Genomic DNA, 21,727 nt, shown 5'->3' on the forward strand with positions numbered 1-21,727 from the left:
TCTCTTCCAGGGCTGCATTATGACATTTGAGAGCACTTTTGGTTTTGTGCGCCCTTCTTCCATAAAGAAATATTTAAAATTATATATTACACTGCCTCAGTTCTTTATACCAATTATACAAATATAATCCAGGCTGGATTCATCATTATACTGCTTACTGATATTCTGATTTTAAAAGAAATGAAAACATTTTCGTGGGCCCTAGACACTGTGCTCCATAAGTCAGCCCTGCTCTTGTGCCCAGTTGTCAGATGAGAAAACTGATGCTCTCAGGACCGAAAGTCACGGAGTGGAGCGGGGACCCGAACCGAGGTCAAAGAGTGAGCCTGGCTTTAAACTTCTATCCGGAGCTAAAACCCCTGGGACCCACCCAGGCGGTGTTCCCGGCTCCCTTCAGGTCGTTCCGTCCTCCCAGGGAGCCCAGAGCCACGAACCTGCGGCTGCCCTCTAAGCCCCGCCCCCTCGTCCAGGCCACGCCTCCGCCGGCTCCTGCCCGGCCCTGGGCGACCCGAGCCACGACTAAGGAGCCGCTCTCTGTGCCCCGCCCCTACCCCGGCCCCAGGCGCGCGGCCGCGGGGGGCGGGGCCGCGGGACCGCGCGTGCGCTCGCCCACCTCCCTCCCCCGCCGTGCGCATGCGCCTTGCTCGCGCGCGCTCACGGGAGAGGATGGCGGGGGCCGCGCCGGGCGCCATCATGGACGAGGACTACTTCGGGAGCGCGGCCGAGTGGGGCGACGAGGCGGACGGTGGCCAGGTGAGGGGGGGCGCCGGGCGTCCCCGACGAGGCCTGTTGGTCTCCGTCGCCGGCGGGCCGGCCCCGCCCCCGCCGCGCCCGGCCCCGCGGTCGCCGTATGGTTCAAGCACAGCGTGCCCCGCCCCCTCCCCGCCCCGGAGCGCGCCCCCCGCGTCCGCGGAGCGCCCGCCGCCCGCCTTCGCCCCCGGGCCAACGGGGTTGGCCCAGAGCGCCGCGGCCCTCCGCTGCAGACGAATTGGGGCGGGGGCCGGGCCGGGGGGTGTCTCCTCCTCGGGGTCTGGGCCGCAGAGGTGCTGGCCACCTGGCCGTGACCCGAGGGGCCAGCCTCAGTGCCAGGTGCCGTTGCTTCCTTCCCCCAGAGGCGGGTGGGGCACAAAACTCGAAGGACTGGGCTCAGAGCCCCAAGTTTGAACAACTCAAATCTTTGAAAAATTCCAAGTCAGCATCATGAGGGGAAAAGTGGAACTCTGGTCTTTCTTCCCTGTGTTTTACTGTTTGTAAACCATACGTTTCAGTGCTGTGGGCCGATTCAGTCTTCCCGTGAGGTGACCCCGGAAGGATCTTCCTTCCATACCGGGGGGGGGGGGATGGAGGCTGAGGACGGGTCGTCCCCACCTTCCTGGAAGCCGGGTTGGAAAATCAGCCCTGGGGGCTCGCGCTCCGCCGGTGCGGCCCAAGCTTGGTCTAACCTGAAAACCCACCCGCAGTGCGTGTTCAAAATGCAGCTTCTCAGGTCCCTCCCCTGGGGACCCGTACAGCCGGCCTGGAGGAGAGCCTGGGGATTTGCCTGTTGGCAGGAGCCAACAAAGGTGTGGGAAATACTGAACTCAGCGTTCTGAAGGAAGAGCGGATGGAGTGGGGCATCTGCCATCGGACGGGGGCAGTGGCCCAGGGAGGGCCCTGGAGCTGAGGTGCAAAGATGCAAAGATAGGTGCTGTGTCCCTGGAGCTGAAAGGAGTCCTGTGTGGTGAGCGCAGTGCCATGAGGTTCTGCGAGGGAACACGTTCTGAAGGGCCTTTGATGGCTGCTGACAAGTGTGACTTGTTCAGGAGTTTGGGACGGAATGATACCACCAGTTTGTGTGTTTGGAGGCTCAGAGTGGGGTAGATGGAGGCAGATCTAGCTGAGAGCCTGCTAGCTAGGGGCTTCCCCGCATCGTCTCCTTCCGCTCAGGAGCTTTTGAGGTGGGGGTTGATCTGCTCATTTTGTAAATGAAAAGTGAGGCCGAAAAAAGCGAGTGACCTGCTTAAGGTTGCAAAACTAGTAAATGAAAGAATGGGGATCCAACCCAGGTCCTTTTGTCTCCACTGCCACTTTATCAAAATGCTGCACCACCAACATGATATAAATGAGCTTCGTGGTAGCTTCGTGCTTTGAGCCTCCTGTTCAGAATGTCATATTACTTGTCGCATTGAGCCTTTAAGTCACAGAGTGTTACAACTGAGGCATATCGAAGGGCCATCTAGACCAGTGCCCTCATTTTGGTCCAGTTTAATGCCCTAGCTTATGCAGCTAGGAATGGCAGGAGGTTGGGGAGTCTCATGCATGGAGAACTTTAATCATGATCGAAATTCAGCCCACTGACCCTAATAGGCTCTCAGTGATGAGAGGGGTGGACCATATGTTCACTTCATGTTCATTCTCACTGCTTGGAGGAGGAAGAGGAAGTCAAGAAAGGTGACTGAAGGGGTGACGTGAGCTGGATTTTGGAAGACAGTGATAGGTCAAATTTTGTGACACAAATTCTGTTCACATGATGCCATGTTATTGGATTTGAGAGACAGGAAGATGTGTAAAGAGGCTACAGTGATATTAAGTCCCGATGATAGAAGGTAAGAGCTACTGAAATGCAAAAGTTTAGTCTGGCTTCAGCTTGCCAATGGGGACTGGCAAGAGATGAGACTGGCCAGGTAAACAAGTGAAAGGTTAAAGTCATGCTAGAGGTTGGATCTCTTTTCTGAGGGAGACTGGGAATTTTAAGCAAGAGAGAGAGCGATGTCATGTGTGGTTTATGAAGACCGCTGCGGCGTCCGTGTGGAAGACGACTGAAAGGAAGCAATGGGACTGAGCCATTAGGGGCATTTTGCTACTGCAAGCACAAAATAAGGAATGGTAAAGCTGGGAAGAAGGGCCAGACTGGATAGATGTGTGGGAGACAGAATTGGTGGGTCTTTGTGATGGGATGTGGGGGTGGAGTGAGGGAGCAGAAACTGAGGATGACTCCTAGCTTTCTAGGTTTGGGGCAACAGGTAGATGATGGAATCCTTTACTAAAATGTAGGTCGTAGGAAAATCTGTTTAGAGGTCAGTTTTGGACCTCATGAGTTTGGAGAACTAGTGGGCATTGGATGGGAATGAGAATAGACTGCTGACACTCGAGTCGAGCTCGAGAGAGAGATCCAGGCTAAATTCTAGATTTATGAACAGGGAGGTGGCATTACCCAAGAGAAGATGTAGAAGAGAATAGGGCCTAGGGCAGAAGCCCAAGAATACAGACACACAAGGATGAGTCTCAGGGTAAAGGCCAGCCTTCCTTCACAGGCTTGCTCAAGGCTCCCCACACAAGTAAGGTCTGAGAGAAAACTCCCCAGTCTCCATAGAAGGAATCTGTTTCCAAAGCACGGCTTGCAGAATGTTAGTCCAGAGCAGGGGTGGGCAGACTTTTCTGTAAAGGGCCAGATAGTAAATATTTTAGGCTCTGCAGGTCCCTGTCACAACTACTTAACTCTCCCATTGCAGGGGGAAAGCAGCCATAAACAATATGTAAAATTTAAAAAATAATTTTTAATGGGTGTGGCTAGGTTCCAATAAAACTTTATTTACAAAAAGAGAAGGACTGGATTTGGCCCTGAGCCATAGTTTGCTGATTCCTGGTCTAGGTCTTACCCCGTTATGTTAGTCGCCTAGAGGCTGGTCTCTCCTAGTTTGTGAAGTCCTTCGGCGGAAAAAGCCGTATCTTGTCTTGTATGTCCTAGGTTTCCTGGTGACAAGTACAGTGCTCAGTACAGAGCAAGCGTTTAAAAAGAATCTGCTTGTTAGTTGGGATGACAACGTTCACGCCGGATGGACCTTGATGTCATCACATCATCATCCTGCTTTGTTCTTAGATTCAGTGACTTGCCCAAGGTTGTTTCCAACCAGAACAGGGACTAGTCTCCAGCCAGGCCTGCCGATGTGAGGCAAGTCTGTGACCTTCACTTTCTAACAGCATATTGATGGCTTTTGCCTTCAGGAATCGCTTCATCAGTCTTTGTTGGAGGAAAGCATTAAAGGGCACATATGAAATAGTTGTGAAAACAATAACTAGTATCTATTGAGTTCTTACTAAATGTCAGGTACTCTGCTTGGTTCTTCCAGAAATTAGATTACGGAGTCCTTACAACAGACAGATGGGAGCAGTCGCTATTATTACCTTTAATAGAGGAGGAAACGGCCACCCCGAGATCTGAGGTGACCTGTGTGGCCACTGTGCCCACGTGGGCCAGGGCGGAGGCGCAGCACGCACCTGCTTGCTGTGTGGTTCTCGATTCAGTTTTCGTAGCTGCCCATTACTTGTCCCGCCCGCTTCATGAAACTGTCCAGAAAGTCAATTAAATCATGTATGTGGGAGGGACAGTTTTGAAAGGGACTGGGTGATAGAAATTTAAGGTGAGATTACGGGATACTTGTATTAATGAAAAAATCACATGGCTCTTTTTACCACCAGCAGGAGGATGATTATGGAGAGGGAGAAGATGATGCAGAGGTCCAGCAAGAATGCCTACATAAATTTTCTACCCGAGATTATATAATGGAGCCCTCCATCTTCAACACTCTGAAGAGGTGTGTGAGAAAGGTCATTTGTATTGGGAGGAGGCTGGGGGTAACTTAGAGACAGTTCATCAGAGATCCAGAGGATGAAGTGCAGAAGTGAGAATAATGTGGTTTTCGAATGGAAGGCTTCTAGTTCCGCCCCCACCTTTAAACATCTTAATATCCTAGCTATCTTGTCATTGATCCCCATGCCCGTGCTGTAGCTTTTCTTTACTTTTTCTAGGTATTTTCAGGCAGGAGGGTCTCCGGAGAACGTTATCCAGCTCTTATCTGAGAACTACACGGCCGTGGCCCAGACTGTGAACCTGCTGGCTGAGTGGCTCATTCAGACAGGTGCTTTGTGGGTGGCCCCCATCCCGGCTGGTCACTTCCCCCCTCCACCTTTTTTACAGACCTTTGGATCATCTTAATGCTGATAAATTGGAAAGGCCTTGTTTGTTTTCCTGGGTTTTAAGACTTCTGTAAGTCGGAACTGAACTTCTTACCCATCTTCGTCTGCTTGATTCTTATCTTTGATTCAATAATTGAGGTTTACAGATAGCCTGCAAATGTGATTCTCATTGAGCTCTTTGCCCTACCATGTTGTAGAATTATAGGATTATACAGTATATGTTCAGTGTGTCATTTTTAAGAGATCTGTTACAGCAAGCAGTAATTGATGGATAATGTAGGACTGGGTATGATTATGGCTTTTAGCTAATATGATCAAAGTAGAGCCTGTAAGTCCACTGAGCTGGGTGCGGATGACATCAGGGGGTAGGCGCTGCCCGGAAGGCCAGCGGTTCGTTGCTGCCACAGCACTTGGAGACAGTGCGCCTCTCGTGGCTGGCGTCTGCTCTCTTCCACCGTGGTGGGAATGTCTTTCAATCCTCCTACCTGTCTGTGTTGGCAGTTTGTCCTTGCCCTTACCGAGGCTTCCAAGATGCCGCTGTCCTTTCCATGTAGGCCAACATCCTTGCGTGTTCTGCCCTGTGTTCCTTTTTGAGTCTTACCATTGAATATGGTTAACAAATAGTAATTTTTATGAGCGGTCCCAAATTCCAAGTGGTCAGAAGCAGTTCTGTGGTCTTTGATTCACATGTAGACTTTTCACCTGTCTACTTTTCCTAAAGGAGTACAACAGATTGAGGGATTGCCATTTTCCATCTGGTTGTTTTCATTTTCTTACAGGTGTTGAACCAGTGCAGGTTCAGGAAACAGTGGAAAATCACCTGAAGAGTTTATTAATCAAACATTTTGACCCCCGCAAAGCAGATTCTATTTTTACTGAAGAAGGAGAGGTGAGGAGTCTGTCTTCTTTCTCTAATATGGGTTCCTGGGATCTTTTGCTTGTTCCACGCATGCAGTGGAGTGTGCTGTGTGATGTGAGTAAAGAGTTGGGTCCTAAAATCAGGGTGTGAGAGGAGTTGTGTGGAGTCAGAGCTGCCCTCTGAATGCTCCGTGCAGTGTGGTGAGCTCTCGCGAGCGGAGAGGCGCACACGTGGTGAGCTGGGGAGGAGGAAGAGCGGACTCCCAGCTCCCGTGTCCTGCTGCCTCTGGAGCACAGGCTCTGAGTGGAGTGCTGTCGTCACCTGGGTGCCCCCGCAGGCAAACGCCAGGACGGGGTTGTGTGTGCAGGAGATGACGGGGGACACGTGTGTGAGAGAAGATGAGCAGGGGCCGGGGGGCCATGTTGCAGGTGTGGCCCCCGAAGGCCGGAGGGAGGGAAGGAAGGAAGGTTGGGGACAAAGAGCCCTAGGCGACAGTGCCATTTTCAGAAAGTTTCCGCAGTGTCAGTGAGGCCCAGGTCTCCTGGGAACAGGCCTGCCTGAGGAGCCCTGCCACGCTCAGTTGGTGGCTGGGAGTGTCCAGTGGGAAGCCTGGCCTTGGCACAAATGGGAGGTGGACTCAGAGTCAGCCCTTGGGTCTGTCAGTCACACATGGTGATGGACAAAACCACTGTGCTGGGCACCCAGGGCACACAGCTGAGGTGCGTCTGCCGCAGCCCCTCTCCGTGGGCTTCCCTAGACTCTCGCGTGTCTCCCGGAAGCGCCTTCCGGTACGCTCTTGTGTGCGGTTGAGCCTTTCCGAAGCTGTGAGTGGGCCTTCAGGGTTCTGGTGCTGCCACTCAGCCTCCTGTGTGGCATCACCAGCTCTGGGTCTGCTTCCGCTGCTGGGACTGCAAGGGCTGGAGCTAGATGCTCTCGGGGGCTCTTCCAGCTGGGAGAGCCAGCCACTGTTTATAGAGTATCATCTTCACTTAAGCTCAAGCTAGGTCTTTTATCTTGCTGTCTGTTTGTTTGTTGGCAGACTCCAGCTTGGCTTGAACAAATGATTGCACATACCACGTGGAGAGATCTTTTTTACAAACTGGCTGAAGCCCATCCAGACTGTTTGATGCTTAACTTCACCGTTAAGGTAGACAGAGTACTAGAGTCACAGAAAAGGCGAAAGTGCTGATGAACGAGAGTTATTTTGGGTTCGTTGGGAGGTCTGTTTCTTCTGCAAGGTCGTATTTGGTTTTTGGTAAAGGTCTCCATCACTTCACTTTAGTAAGTCTGAACAGTGAGAAAGAAAAGCGTAGAAGATGTATCTGTGGGGTTTTTGGTTTTTTTGTTTTTTGTTTTGTTTTTTAAAGATTTTGTTTTTAAGTAATGTCCACACCCAGTGTGGGGCTCGAACTTATAACCCCAAGATCAAGAGTCACATGCTCCACCGACTGAGCCAGCCAGGCGCCCTCATATCTGTGTTTTTGGATCAACATGAACTCTGTTTTAAAATTTGGCAGGAACATATTTATAGAGTCTGTTGTGTGCTGAGCGGAATCTTTAAGAATGCCTGGTTTGGGGCGCCTGGCTGGCTCAGTCGGAGCATGCGACTCTTGATCTCGGGGTCATGAGTTCAAGCCCCACGTTGGGCTCAGAGATTACTTAAAAAAAGAAAAAAAAAAAAGAATGCCTGGTTTGTCTCCTTCATGTGACACACGAAGAAACCAAGATGGGATGGTTAGCCTGGGCCACAGGCCTAGTCAGTGGCAAGGCTGGGATCAGAATAAAGGTCTGAGACCTGAGAGCAGTGTTTGCTCGGCCCACCTCACCACAAACACTGACAACAAGCCAGCTTCCTGTGCAGTGTGTGGTCACTGCCTGTTGACGCTTTGTTTGGCTTCTTATTTTTGTATTGTAGCTTATTTCTGATGCAGGGTACCAAGGGGAGATAACCAGCGTATCCACAGCCTGCCAGCAGTTGGAAGTGTTTTCTAGAGTACTCCGTACCTCTCTAGCTACAATTTTGGATGGAGGAGAGGAAAACCTTGAAAAAAATCTCCCTGAGTTTGCCGTAAGTTCTTTCTTTTGTGTATCTCAGATTAGAAGGAGGCTGCTTTGGGTCATGCATATTCAAACATGAAATGCTTCTTCCTATAGACAGTGTCCAGGTCAGAAGGCCCGTTCCAGCATAAATAACTTGCATGCAGAAAGGTTGGGGGTCTGGCTTTTTTGTCGACATTTGTCAGCGCTGCAACCGTGAAACCCCAAACTCTCTCCCCTGCCATTTTTCAGAAAATGGTGTGCCACGGGGAGCACACGTACCTGTTTGCCCAGGCCATGATGTCGGTGCTGGCCCAGGAAGAGCAGGGAGGCTCCGCCGTGCGTAGGATTGCTCAGGAGGTGCAGCGCTTCGCCCAGGAGAAGTGAGGGCTGTGTTTTTGCTAGCCCTGGTCCTAACTAGGTGCTCCCCACAAAATTCCCCCCCACACCCCCCTTTACCCTTTCTCTACAACCAGAGGCTCTGGGTCCTCCTATTTTGACAGATATATAAACTTCCTTTTACCTAGTACATCTGGAAAAGTCAGGGTAATTTTAAATACATGTAGAGAGCTTGCTTTCTGAAGTTTGGCTTTGATGAGCTAAAGTTTGGCTTTGATGAGTATTTTGTAAAGTAACTGATTATTGTTCAATTCACTGGATCTGTGAACCTGTAATCTCATATATTAGGATTCATCAATAGCAAATAATAGTAGTCCTGAAATAGTTATTCAGTAGTCTAATTGTTATGTTGTAGTCCATATCTTACAGAACAAAATGAGCCCTTGTGAGTTTATTCTCCACTAATGGAGTCTTAGTGATACATTACAAGTTTGTGGCTCCTTTTGGAAAGTCTGCAAGCTGCACCCAGTCATTCTTCACCAGTTAGCTTTAAATGCCGTTTTTATGGGTCGGTCAGGTTCCCAGTGAATGACAGAAATATGAAAAACAAAGGGACCCAAAAAAAAAAAAAAAAAAAAAAAGGGACCCAAGCAGTCCCAAGTGTTAGGTGTGAAAAAAGGAAGGAAAGAGGCAGAGGAGGAAGGAGAGGGCAGGACAGGGCGCCGCCTTCTTAACAATGGGATGTATACTTTTTTTCATTAAGAGGTCATGATGCCAGTCAGATCACACTAGCACTGGGTACAGCTGCCTCCTACCCCCGGGCCTGTCAGGCCCTTGGGGCTATGTTGTCCAAAGGAGCCCTGAATCCAGCTGACATCACAGTCCTGTTCAAGATGTTTACAAGCATGGACCCGCCTCCCGTGGAACTCGTAAGTTGCTTTCATTTTAATAATAAGGTGGGACACCCTCCATGCCGATTAAAAGGGTTATTTTGGAAGGCCCGTGTTTCTCTTAAGTCACTGAGTACAAATCACGTTGATCTTTTCTGCCCTTTCCCTCATCCTTCCCCATCACATCCTCAGCCTTCGCACACACTGGGACACCTGCCGGGTTGAGCACAGGAGGGTGGATGTGAGCGGGCATGCCCTCACGCCTGCCGTTAAGTGTATGTGGACTTACCTGACATCTCTTCCGTGCATTCCTTTCCAATGATACCGTGTGTCCCCTCAGATCCGGGTGCCGGCCTTCCTGGACCTGTTCATGCAGTCGCTCTTTAAGCCAGGGGCCAGAATCAACCAGGACCACAAGCACAAATATATCCATATCTTGGCCTACGCAGCAAGCGTGGTTGAGACCTGGAAAAAGGTACTATCAGTTGAGAATTCCTGGGTTTTTCAGGAGACAAGGAACCTCCTCTCTTTGGTATTATTTGGGAATTTTGGCTGCAAGAAGTCATGAACCCAACTCGTGTCAGAAATATCTTTTCTAGTGTTCATGCATGAAATAGTCGAAGTGCTAAATCTTTCAAGGAAATGTGCATTGCATCTGTAATACTTCTTCAAACTGGAATTGAAAGTGCAGCTAAAGAAACCGACCAGGTCTCCCTCAGCCCCAGGCCCAGGTTCCCTGGCTTGTTTTTGTAAGCCAGGTGACTGGAGTGCGGCAGCTGAGTTGACTCCTGACCCCAGGGTTGGGGAGGGGTCTGCAGGGAAAGGCGGCCGGTAGCAGATCACCCCACCTGCAAGGCCACGCACGCCGTCGGGATTCACAGACCCGCGTGTGTGTTCTCAGAACAAACGCGTGGGCATCAACAAGGACGAGCTGAAGTCAACGTCGAAAGCCGTGGAGACCGTTCACAATTTGTGCTGTAACGAGAACAAAGGGGCCTCCGAGCTGGTGGCAGAGCTGAGCACGCTTTATCAGTGCATCAGGTGAGCAAAATCAAACCTTGTTCTAAACTGGATCCTTCTGGAGGGAGTGGTCTGAGTTTTCATTTTCTTAAAAGCTCAAAAAAATATGTAACAAAAGCTTCAGAGATACTTAATGATTTTATGTCCTCTTTTTCAAATGTAGATAGAGAACTTTGAACTGTTTTAGCAGCACGAGTAATGCTCAGCTGCTTACCTGCCAAAAGTCTGTTCATAAATTAGCCTCAGAAAAAGGAAGACCCACCAGAATTACGAAAGCTGCTTGAAAGAAAGGGGTCTATTTGCAGTACGTGTTAGGCCGACAAGGTATTGCTTAGCTGGAAAGGACGTGGGACCATAGCAATGGTATGAACACACAGTCAGAAGAGCTTACAAATAGGGCAATCCCGTGGGCAGTCGAGTCTTTCCCCTGGTAATTTGTGCTCAGGACAAGGAAAGCGTTTGCTAAATAGAACTTCCACCCGGTCCGAGCTCCCTGAGTGTTCTGCATTAACGATCTTGTCCTTCTGAACCAATAATGTGGTTTAAAGTAAGCCGATAAGGGAGGTCGGGGTCTAGTACGGCATGGTGAGAGGATGCTGACCTCACACTGACTCACGGACAAGCATCTCCCTGGCTGAGCACACTGGGAGTGACTTGCTGGGACAGACGGAGTGGCGGTGGGTTTTTAAACCTTCCCAACCATTTAGTTTTGGTGGTGGTGGTGGTTTGTTTTAAACTTCACGTAAAGGAAGCACTGTGCCTTACTTACACCCGTAGGTTTCCAGTGGTAGCAATGGGTGTGCTGAAGTGGGTGGACTGGACCGTGTCTGAGCCCAGGTACTTCCAGCTGCAGACCGACCACACCCCAGTGCACCTGGCCTTGCTGGATGAGGTAGGAGGGCCGCAGGGCCAGGGATGGCACTCTGTACCTTATCCTGCTCGGGCCCGGCCTGCCGGGATGTCTGTTCACTGAATGCGGGAGCTGCTCTGTGCTGGGCTGGATACTTTCTATCCCCAACGAGGATTTTCCTTTTAAGGAACTAGTTTCATTGGCTCCATAGATTTGCAGTTTTCAGCAAGTGTTTTGAAAGGATGAGGAATGGCACGGAAGCTGACGGGCCGCGGGCTGGGTGCCGAGGCCTGCCATCATGGGCGCCTGCCGTGAGCCGGCTGGGACCATGCTGACGGTTCTCGGCACTGATGGTGAGCCCAGAGACCCGGCTGCAGTGCTCAGCAGGGCTCCCTTTGGCGTGTTTGTAGATCAGCACCTGCCACCAGCTCCTGCACCCCCAGGTCCTGCAGCTGCTTGTTAAGCTTTTTGAGACTGAGCACTCCCAGCTGGATGTGATGGAGCAGGTGAGCGGGTGGCCCCCGGGCGTCGTGGAGGCTCGGGGCGAGGACCCGTTCTGACAGATCTGTCTGCCCCCGCTCTCGTAGCTTGAGTTGAAGAAGACCCTGTTGGACAGGATGGTTCACCTGCTGAGTCGAGGTTATGTACTTCCTGTTGTCAGTTACATCCGAAAGTGTCTGGAGAAGCTGGACACTGACATTTCACTCATTCGCTATTTTGTAACTGAGGTCAGCAATACACCGTTTGTTTCATGTTTCATACTGTTAACACTAGCAGTGCCTTTTGGCTTAAATTTAGTTCATTTTGTACCTAATTCTGAGAACTGTGCTGATAATCGGGGTGATGGCAATGATTAGATACCAGTTTACCAAGCCCCTCCCACCTGCAGGAGCCATATTCCGTTTTACCTACATAACCACTTGGGTGTCTCAGTTTTGGAGACTGTTGTCACCGGGAAGTGGAAAGGGTGGGGAGGGAGGGTGGTTTTCTCCAAACTGATTGCCATTTCATCAGGTGTTGGTGGGGACGCTGCTCAGAGGCTGTGCGGGGAGTGACCCGGTATTCTCTCCTCCTAGGTACTGGATGTCATTGCTCCTCCGTACACCTCTGACTTTGTGCAGCTTTTCCTCCCCATCTTGGAAAACGACAGCATCGCCGGCACCATTAAAACAGAAGGTGAACATGACCCTGTGACGGAGTTTATAGGTAGGGTTGACATGCGTGTCCCTTTGCTGCAACTTTAAAGGTCATTGTTCACCTCCTGTTTCTAACCCAGTGCCTGTTTTCCTTCTGTTTGTGAAAGCTCACTGCAAGTCCAACTTCATCCTGGTGAACTAATTTAGAGCATCCTCCAGAGCTGACCCAGAATGTTCCGGGAGCCCAGCAGGGGGAAAGCCCTTCCAGCTCTTGCTGAAGAGGCCCAGTCAGCATCCCGGGACTGGGCTCTGGTGCAGGGAGGTGGGAGACTGTTTGTATGGCCGCTAGTGCAGATGGCCCCTTTCCTCAGAGTCCGGGCTGCCCTTGCACCCTGCTGACCACGTTCCTTTCCCCCAGCACAGGAGCTGGGTCCCTCCCATGGTGGCGGGGAGCTCAGAACCTGAGACATGTAGATGAACCACCTTCCAAGGTGACTTTTCTTACAAGAACCTGGTTAGTTGATCTTTTATTGTCATTGTTTTAATTTTCCAAGAATAAATTAAAAAGCCTTTCTGCTGGATTGGCAGGTGGAGATCCTGGTGTTATCATCATTCTTGTGTGTAAATAAGGCACGCTCAGGCTCTACTCCTGCGGGGAGTCATGTATTTTATTCATCACTTGGGCAATCTCCAATGGCTATCTTCTCCCTCCACCCCCACCACTGCTTCCAGGGTGACATAAGAACTGGTGATAAGTCTGCCCTTCTTTACCATATTATAGACCACAGCTGACAAACAGAAAACACCAAATCATGGATTGAAGAGACTGGAGGTCACGTCATTACGGCCTTGCGGATCACACCTTGGCCAGGCAGACTGTCTGCTGCCGTCATGGTGGTAGGGGCCTGCCGGCACGGGGGTCCCAGCCTTCGCATTTCACTCGTTCCCCCGGAGTGCGCTTGCGGCCAGCGCCAAAGCAGTCTGCAGGTCAACAGGTGCCCCTTCTAGGTGCTCAGTGCCATGACCAGCCGTCAGATCGTGTCGAATGCCAGCCCCTAGTCCCTTCAGACCGTGGTGGAACCAACCCAGTGCCCGTAGCGATCAGAACCCCTGATTGTGGTTCACGGTAACCATGCTCTTCTGGAGACATGCACCTTAAACGATGGGGTCCCCAAACGTACAGTTCTCCTCCACGGCGAGGTTGTAACTGGCACCCTTCCCATCTTTATAGGTGCTGGTCACTATCCTCATCCAGCCGTGCTCACCCTGTGGGGAGAGGGGTCACACATTAGTTCCCCACGCCCGTCTCCCGTGGCTCCTGCTCTCCACGTGCACGCTGACCCTCCGCCCCCCTCACCACAGCCTCGGGCTTGGGTGCTCCTGCCCTTGCGCCGGACCCCGACTCCCAAGTACCGTCTGTGAAGTATTTTTCCTTGGTTAATATTTAACAAGCGGGGTGCCTGGCCCTGTAAGCCAAAAGCAAATGACTGTAACTAGAATGTTGACTCTTGGGGCCAGATGACTTAACTACCTATTAATATCCCCGGTTTCTAGTCCTTTCATCAAAAGTATTGACATTTCATCACTTTAACATTAATCACTCTCCCCCACTTCAGAGTAATGAATTTCTGTGTCTTCGGCTGTTAATGGTTAATACTGGGTCTTAGAAATGAAAATTCTGGCAGTTAATGTATCTCCCCTGGATTTCTGACCCAACTCAGAAGTATTTCTGGAAACACTCCCACTACGACTTGGGAGAGCCAGGACTGTGACAGCAGAAAGGACGAGACGGTCGTAAAGAACGATCGAGCTGAACCGAACGTTGCCCAACAGTGCTTCGCAACCAGGGCGGGGGCTCCAGGAGACCCTTGGCAGGGACTGGAGACAGTCGGTGGCCCCCGGGGGGACGGGTAGGGGCCAGGGATGCGGCCACACACGCCACGACCCGCAGGACAGCGGCAGCCCGCCCTCCCCGCCGGAGGGCCTGACCCCGGACGTCGCTGGCGCGGCTCCTGGGCTGGCGCGGGGCCGCGGATCTCGGCTGGGGAGCCGCCAGAAGCGGGGAGGGGGGTTGGGGGGGAGCGGGGATCTGCGAACATCTTACCCACGGCTCCCCCCACGAATTCCGGACAATCCAGTACTCCGTGCCACCGTGGACGCCCCAGCCGGCCACAGAAACGATGTGGTTTATGTAGGCCTGGTCATGGTACTCGGCGTAGACGCCGCCCGTGTAGTTCACCATCTTCTCCGTCGCCATGATTCCGCAGCTGAGCGCAAGGCGTCCACGCGTGAGCGCCTCGTGCGGGGAACTCACCCGCTCCCCACAGCCCCGAGCGGCCGCCTCACAGCACGCACGGGGGCATTCCGCCTCCGCGGGCGCTGTCCTCCCGCCGTGCGTGTGTGCGTGCGTGCGCGCGCGCCTCGCCCTCACCGCCGTCCCGTGAGCGCCTGCGGAGAGAGCTCACGCCGGGGCAGCGAAGCCGGCCCCGGAAAGGGGCCTCGGGGACCTGGCGGGCAGCGGCCCCCGCCTCGCGTCCTCACCTGATGGGGCCGTTGGCGTAGATTTCCGCCATCATCTTCTCCCTGCCGGAGAGGGAGCCGTAGTCGCCCACTTTCCAGAGGGTGTAGTTCTGGATGGCGTGGCACTCCTTGAATTCCGTGCACGTTCCGCACTCGTTGAACTTGTCGCACTCTGGGGGACAGCGGGCAAAGTCCGCGTGAGGCCGCTCGCCGGGGAGCGCATCCCCACCGCTCTCCGCTTTGCCAGTTCAGCTGCTAACGGAAATCATCCTGCCATCGGGGGCTGTGGAATTAGGCTCTGCGTCCCGCTGCAGGGGACTCAGGAAGAGCCGTCCCCCCGCGTGGGCAGGAAGGAAAGCCACGGTCATGAGCGCGTAGTAGGCACTCAAAGGTTAGCCTCCTTTCTTTTCCTTGAAAGGCCAAGAACAGGGTCTTTCCACAAGCCTCCATAGCTGAAAAGAGTGTAATTATTAGCTTTCAAGAAGGTAACTGTCGGGGCGCCTGGGTGGCTCAGTCGTTGGGCGTCTGCCTTCGCCTCAGGTCATGATCTCAAGGTCCTGGGATCGAGCCCCGCGTCGGGCTCCCTGCTCGGCGGGAAGCCTGCTTCTCCCTCTCCCACTCCCCCTGCTTGTGTTCCCTCTCTCGCTGTCTCTGTCTCTCTCAAATAAATAAATAAAATCTTAAAAAAAAAAAAAAGATAACTGTATTGCTGGCTAGTGAAGGCCAATACATTTGGGGAAAAAATAAGCATTTTCTTATTTTTTTCGTTTAGGGAGGTATCAAGAATTAGGCTAAAAAAAAAAGGGGGAGGCTCTTAGTTCTGTAAGACCACACTGTCCCTCCCCTTCCCAGGCCCTTGACATCCACCATCCTGCCTTTTTACCGCTTTCGTATTACCTACGAGTTATAATTTCCCATCTGTCTGGATTCCTCCCCTAGGACATCAGACTCCTTGAGGACCTAGTTGTTGGTTTCATTTGTCCCTGGGACACCAAATGCCCCATGCCCAATACAACTGGAAAGGGATGGATCTGTGACCACATTTGCTAATACAGAGGCGAGACTATGTACTGCCAACAGTCGGTTTGCTCAGTTGTACCTGGCCCTGTCACACGGGTGGGTTACAGGGGCCCAGCCTAGGCCGGACGAGACCAGTTCAGGGCAAGGCACGGCCCTGGGGACCACCTGATCCCCAATTCTGCAGAGCCTTCTCCCCTTCATCTGGCCTCTCCTTGGTTCTCTGACCCCTGTTGTGTTTACCACTTCAACAAGACTCACCCAACCAGTCTGGGAGAATTCTTTCTGGCTGGGCAATATGGCTCCAGATGCAAGGCGGGGGCACCCCGTGGGTGTGGGATGGCGCCCAGAGTCTGCTCGGGCACCGAGAGGGCACAGGGGGCTGCTAGAGCTCACCCTTTTATAGAGGGAGAGAGTGGGGTGGAAAAGCGCCCCGAGCTCCCCATTCCTCCAGTCCTGCTGTCTCAGATGGCCCACTGGGTTCACCCCGGCTCTCTGCTCTGTCCAAGAGGGAACTAAAACAGGGATAGGTGACTTAAAACTGCCAATTATGGGTTTGGGGTTTGGACTTTCTTTCCTTTGGTTTCCTAGGGGAGCAGCCCAGGAGGACTGTGCCAACTCCCAAGACTCCAGGCCAGCTGGCTCTGCTGGTCCATGCAGGACCCTCGGCTCCAAGTCCACCTGCACATGCACGGCCCCGGCCAGGGCAGCAGGCCGATGCTGTGTTCCAGCTGGGCCCGCGTGCTTCGGTCTACCTAGCTGCTGGCCTGCCCTCATCCACTCCTGGAAAATGTACTCTAGCCTTGACAAGGGCTCATTTTGGGAAACCCCCAAAATGCCAACATGTCACAACCCAAACACCACGGCCAGCCCTGGCCACAGGGGGCCCCAGGCTGGAGACACCCTCCCGAAGTCTTTTTGGCTGGACTTCTCAACAAGGACTGCAAGCTCCAGCTTCCTGCTCCCCGAGCCCCACCGGTTTCATGGTGGCGGGTGACTCCCACCTCTACCCGGCCCTCCCCCCCATGCCCCGGCCACACTTTCCCTGGGAGGAGGGCGGTGGGGGCGGGCAGGGGCCTACCCTGGTCCTTAGCCTGGTAGTTGTTGCAGGTCTCGTCCGGGATGCCGTGCTCGTGGGCATACCGCCACACCGGCAGGTCGTTGCCCCCCTCGCAGGAGCCCGCCTTGGCGCAGTCGAGGACGTGCTGCACGGACAGCAGGGTGGAGGGCCACGCCCCCTTCCTCTTGATGTTGATCCTGTCTGCAAGGCCAGCACACGCACCTGGTCAGCACCCACCACCTGGCCAGCACCCGCACCTGGTCAGCACCCGCACCAGGCCAGCACCCACCACCTGGCCAGCACCCGCACCTGGTCAGCACCCACCACCTGGTCAGCACCTGCACCAGGCCAGCACCCGCACCTGGCCAGCACGCACCCACCGGCTCACCCACCCATCGGGGGCTCCGACCCAGCCTCGGGAGTCTCAGCTCTCCAGGGGTCTCCCGGGCCCTTCCAGGCACGGATATGAACCCCCCTACACAAGTCCCCCCTTTCCCCACCCCGGCTCACCCACATCCCTGGTGTCACCACCCAGACCATGGTGCTCCTGCAGCCCTGCTCTGGCTCCTCTGACCAGCCCTCCCCCCACGCCCAGCCCCGGCCTTCTGGAACTCACCAACAATCACCAGCAAGGCCCCTGCCGCCTGCTGCCCCTTCCTCCATGTCCCCTGGCCACTCCTTGGCCCAGAGAGCCCTTCCTGCAGACACCCCTTTGCTGACAGCAGGTCGTGGGCCTCCACCCGCCCCTGCAGCTCTCAGCCCCTCCCCAGCTGTGCTGACCTCATGTCACCTGCTAACTAATCCAAGGAGTTCCCGGGGTCTGTCTCCGCGGCGTCTGGCCCCAGCTGCAGCTCCTGTGTCTCAACATGACTGACGCACAGTAGGTGCTCAGTACGTGTCAGCTGCACGACTGAGCGCACGAGTTTTCTTTCGCTAACTAGCCTGGCCCTGGCTGCTGAACCCCCGCCCCCGGGAGGTCACTTCCCTGGCCACTTCCCCGAGGGAGGTTCTCCACCCTCACCCCACACTGGGCAAGGCCTGCAGGCGGGGTGCTGGCCCCTTTGCCCCACTGCCATTTCCAAAACGCTTCGCCTCCATTGGTCCGGGTCTCCCCCTTTCTGGGAGATGCTTGCTGATGTGCTGACCGGAGGCCCCTGCCGCCTCGCTCTCTCACGGGGGCCACAGTGACCCCTCTCACCCCGCCCCGCCCCTCACTCCCAAACTTCACTGGAAAACTCAAATGCAGGCCCCTCACCTCTCCGCCACCCAGCGTCCGGGCTTTCTGCGTCCCCAACCCACCTCCTTTGACAGCAGGTGGCATGACCCTGCCCCCTACCCAAGGCCCACGTGGACCCCGGTCTCTCCCACATTAGCACCTGCACACACGCGCAGACCTGCCTTTCTTGAAACATCAGCAAAGAGCCCCCGAGGCCGCGCACGCACCCTCACCGACGCGGCAGCTGTCTGCTGCGTAGTGAGGCTCCTGACAGCCATCCGGGTCTCCGTTCCCAGCCCCATGCTCCTGTGGCCCAGGCCCACCTCGCTGGCATCCCCTCCCGTCCAGTGAAGCTGCCGATGCTGACCCCTGCTTCGCCAACCTGGGCTCCTCCGTGCCCCCCCACCCCCCCGCAGAGGGGCGCATCTGCACTCGGATGCCCCATGCCTCCAGGGAGCCCACTCCCCACCGCCCAGTGCTGGCCTCCCTGTCCACACCTGAATCACGTATCCAATCCCTACCTGACCCAGCCACTGAGAATCTAATACACTTCTTATGTGGCCCAAACACAAGGGAAGACCCCTCCCCACCTGTCCTGGCCTGCCTTGCTCATCCACTGTGCACCACGCTGTTGTCCACGCTGGGCATCCGGCACCCAACAAAACAGCCTCGACGCACAGGGTCCCAACACAGGATGGGGGCCAGCTTACAGGGGCTCTTGTACGTCAAGTAAGGATTTTTGTGTTTTATCTGCCCAAAATCTCAGAGGGTTTAGAGCAGAACAGAAGCACAATCCGACCTGGGGCAATCAGCAGGCGCACTCTAGCAGAGATGGGACAGTGGCGGGGCAAGCCCAGAGGCCAGGCAGTGCGAGCCAGGGGTTCAGACTGGGGGTGCAGGGATGGGGGCTGCAAAAAGCAGAGGGGTTCAGAACATACTTTGAAGGTAAAACGGACAAGATCTGGCCTAGGATTGCATGGGGGGCAACCCGAGGCTTCTGTGTGAGTTATGGGAAGGCTGAGGTCCTGACTCGGTGAGCCCAGTGAGGGTGGGAAGGCTGAGGTTTGAGGTGTCAGATGTCCGAGCAGAGGGAGAGCGGCAGCTGGTGTCAAGGTGGAGTGCCCATGGAGGCGAAGTCCAGGGGACCCCGACGCTGGGAAGCTACGCGGGGAGGATGAGGAGCCGGCAGAGCACAGGGAGGGACGGCCTGGAGGCAGGAGGAGCCCACGGTGTGGGGTGAAAGGCAGGGAAAGTGTCCCACGGACAGATGATGGAGCACAAGCAGAGGCCGAGGCCTGGCGGGGGACCCCCGCACCTGCCCACATGGCAGGATGGTGCCTGTAGAGTGGGAGGTGACGCAAGGCTGGAGTGCGCTGGAGGAGGGACGAAGGGGCTGCAGACACCTCTCCCGGGAGCCCAGAAGCGGGGCAGTGGCTGGAGGGGGACACGGGCTCGAAGCCCCCTGCTCACTTGTTCAGGGTGACGGCCAGGGCCCAGCACAGGGCGCAGGGTCAGGGGCTCGGGCGCTGGCCGCCCAGGGACAGGAGGAAAGGTGGACCAGGAGAAGCTGTGTTAGGTGGCAGCTGGGCCCGTGCCAGGGGAAGTCCCCTCTTGAGGGCTTCTGTTTCCTCAGTGAAAGAGGAAGCAGAGCCCTGCTGCTGGGGGAGAAAGTTGGAGGTTCGAGGAGAGGAGAGAAGCAGTTGTCTGCCCAGGAGAGAGTCCATTCCAGAAACGTGGCAGGGCTGACCATCCGAAAAGGGAACTATATCAAGGGCCCGCCCCGCTGACCTTCTCGGCCCTTCCCTCCATCCCCCACCCTTAGGGATGCCACAAAGGCCCTCTTTCAGTTCCCTACTGTGAACGCCATGCCTGCCCAGCCTGAGCCCAGACCCTCTGCCTCCAGGCCCGCCCACACCCCATCAGCTGGCCTGGCCCGAGGTCTCCCGGTGGCTCCGGTGCTTAAGCCTCTGGCTCCACATGCTCCAGGGGCCCTGTCCATCTCCATCTCAGGCAGGGGGCCTCCCCAGCCTCCCCCAAGGGCTCTCACGCCTTAAAATGGGGCCTCAGCCTACCTGCCCCCTTCCTTCTCCTTCCTGAAGGGTCAGAAGTATGCTCCACCTCCAGCTGACCACTCCTGGAGTCCAGGCCCCACCCTCCACTCCTCAACCTACAGACAGCCCAGCAGAGGTCCTGGCCCAAAGGCCAGCCTCCTGGGTTGTCCTCCCAGCTGCCACTCACACCACGGCCGAGTCTCCTGACCTCCTGGCCAGGGACCTCAGCTCCCCCATCCGCAAAATGGGAATAGTCACAGGACAGCTCGGAGGCTTCCACGGAGCCACCCTGTTCTTAACCCATTTAACATGAGGCCACAGACGACACCAGGCCTGCCCAGTGAGCTAGCCACCAGGGAGGAGGCCATGGTCCCCTGCCCTCCTGGGGCCAGATTCCCAGGCGGAGAGTCCCTTCTGCAATGGAGATCTGGTGTGACTGCAGGCTCCCGGACCCCCGGGCGGCCACTGGAGATGGCAGAGCCCCTCCCACACGCTAGCAGGCTGGCTTGGGGCTGAACGGAGGCCCAAGGCTGGGTGACACCTCTCCTCCGTCCTCTCCCAAGGCCTTCCCTCACTGTGGCCAGAAGGCTCAGGGCCAGACGAGAAAACCTGCCAGCCTTGCTCAATATTCCAAGCCCAGGATGGGCCTGCAGCTCAAATATTAACTGCTGCTGAAAAGCAGTTTCACTTCCTTGTGCCCATCACTGGCAGGGGGTTGAGTGAGTCTGCATTTCTGATTTGATCCCAAATGCCTGGGGTCACAGGCTTTGGGGGACAGAAAAGGCACCCTCGAGCCACATTATCCCTGGGCTTCAGGCCCCAGGCAGGCCCGCCCCCTGCGATGGGAACACAGTCCAGCTTGTGCCAATCACTCTGGCCCTCCCTGGCCGGTGAGGCGGGTGAGGCGCGGCAGAAGGCACAGGGCAGCGCCCCGAGGCCTGAGAGGCTCCGACACCGGCCCGCCCACGCCCAGTCCCGGCGCTGAATCTCCTGGCCCAGAATGACGGCCGCTGTGGCGGCCGGTGCTGCGCACGAGGCCGTGTGGCCGGCCGCGGTGGCCCACAGTCACCCCGCCTACCCGCCATGGCACTGGTGCTGCCGTGGGCCCAGCAGGAGCCACAGTACTGGGGGATGTGCTGGTTCCTGGTGGCGCTGGCGTAGTTGACCCCGTTCACGTTGCGCCAGTCCCAGCTCCTGGGCAGGTCCGCCGGGGACAGGTACTCGTGAGGCCTGGGGTAGGTCCTGGGAAGAGATCAGCACCACACAATCAGGCCCACTCCTTTCCCCCAAGAGAGAAGGTGAGCCCAGCTCCGTGGGAGACCCCAGCCCACCCATCATGTGAAGGAGGCAGGGCACCCCCAAATGCAGGAGCCACACGGCTCCCGCAGCAACAAAGGCCCCCCAGGCCAGGCTGGTCCAAGCAAATGTAAAGAGAAAGAGTGCCCCCCAAAACACAGGGGCTGGATTTGACCCTCAAAGGTCAAGGGAGGCAGGGCGCCAGGTTCCTGGAGCCGCGGGAGGGGCCAGCCCGCCCGCGGCCCACCTGCGCCCCAGCCCCGACAGCTGGTCCTCCCGCAGGGGCAGGCGGCAGCCCTGGCCCGGGCGGAAGTAGGGGCCGGCCCGCGCGCCGGCCAGCGGGACCAGCAGCGGCAGCAGCAGCAGCAGCAGCAGCGGCGGCCCGGACGGCGCCATGGCTCCCCGCCCGCTCGCCCGCCGGCCTCGCGCTGCGCCCGCCCCGCCCCGCCCCGCCCGGGGCCTTAAGGTGGCCGCGCCCGG

The 21,727-nt window shown here is 55.5% G+C and overlaps 2 protein-coding genes across 4 annotated transcripts; one reads left to right on the plus strand and one right to left on the minus strand.

Moving 5' to 3' along the window:
* Positions 1 to 654: 654 nt before the first annotated feature.
* On the plus strand, positions 655 to 12,680 carry NELFCD (negative elongation factor complex member C/D). Of its 2 annotated transcripts, XM_021677876.2 has the most exons (15): positions 655 to 753; positions 4,459 to 4,574; positions 4,789 to 4,898; positions 5,736 to 5,845; positions 6,855 to 6,962; positions 7,731 to 7,883; positions 8,105 to 8,235; positions 8,955 to 9,120; positions 9,422 to 9,556; positions 9,983 to 10,122; positions 10,879 to 10,993; positions 11,362 to 11,457; positions 11,539 to 11,679; positions 12,028 to 12,157; positions 12,255 to 12,680. In XM_021677876.2, the coding sequence occupies exons 1-15, from the start codon at positions 667 to 669 to the stop codon at positions 12,287 to 12,289; spliced, it is 1,773 nt and encodes a 590-aa protein (XP_021533551.1). In that variant the 5' UTR covers positions 655 to 666; the 3' UTR covers positions 12,290 to 12,680. The 2 variants fall into 2 exon arrangements, with proteins under 2 accessions (XP_021533551.1, XP_044774499.1); XM_044918564.1 differs by lacking the exons at positions 11,362 to 11,457; positions 11,539 to 11,679.
* Positions 12,681 to 12,737: 57 nt separating this feature from the next.
* Positions 12,738 to 21,676, minus strand: CTSZ (cathepsin Z). Of its 2 annotated transcripts, XM_044918565.1 has the most exons (6): positions 21,495 to 21,676; positions 21,030 to 21,193; positions 16,706 to 16,885; positions 14,629 to 14,779; positions 14,192 to 14,354; positions 12,738 to 13,353 (listed from the first exon to the last, which is right to left on the minus strand). In XM_044918565.1, the coding sequence occupies exons 1-6, from the start codon at positions 21,641 to 21,643 to the stop codon at positions 13,243 to 13,245; spliced, it is 918 nt and encodes a 305-aa protein (XP_044774500.1). In that variant the 5' UTR covers positions 21,644 to 21,676; the 3' UTR covers positions 12,738 to 13,242. The 2 variants fall into 2 exon arrangements, with proteins under 2 accessions (XP_044774500.1, XP_044774501.1); XM_044918566.1 differs by lacking the exon at positions 16,706 to 16,885.
* Between the last annotated feature and the right edge of the window lie 51 nt (positions 21,677 to 21,727).

This window comes from Neomonachus schauinslandi, chromosome 10 (genome assembly GCF_002201575.2).
Source record: "Neomonachus schauinslandi chromosome 10, ASM220157v2, whole genome shotgun sequence".
Lineage (NCBI taxonomy): Eukaryota > Metazoa > Chordata > Mammalia > Carnivora > Phocidae > Neomonachus > Neomonachus schauinslandi.

What these genes read in the sequence shown, in the direction of transcription:
- NELFCD (XM_021677876.2), top strand. Translation starts at nt 667, where the DNA reads ATGGCGGGGGCCGCGCCGGGCGCCATCATGGACGAGGACTACTTCGGG. An exon ending in ATCTTCAACACTCTGAAGAG is followed by an intron (nt 4,575 to 4,788) that starts GTGTGTGAGAAA and finishes TACTTTTTCTAG; the next exon opens with GTATTTTCAGGCAGGAGGGT. An exon ending in AAAATCTCCCTGAGTTTGCC is followed by an intron (nt 7,884 to 8,104) that starts GTAAGTTCTTTC and finishes GCCATTTTTCAG; the next exon opens with AAAATGGTGTGCCACGGGGA.
- CTSZ (XM_044918565.1), bottom strand. Translation starts at nt 21,643, where the DNA reads ATGGCGCCGTCCGGGCCGCCGCTGCTGCTGCTGCTGCTGCTGCCGCTG. An exon ending in CTGTCGGGGCTGGGGCGCAG is followed by an intron (nt 21,194 to 21,494) that starts GTGGGCCGCGGG and finishes ATCTCTTCCCAG; the next exon opens with GACCTACCCCAGGCCTCACG. An exon ending in CAGCACCAGTGCCATGGCGG is followed by an intron (nt 16,886 to 21,029) that starts GTAGGCGGGGTG and finishes CTGGCCTTGCAG; the next exon opens with ACAGGATCAACATCAAGAGG.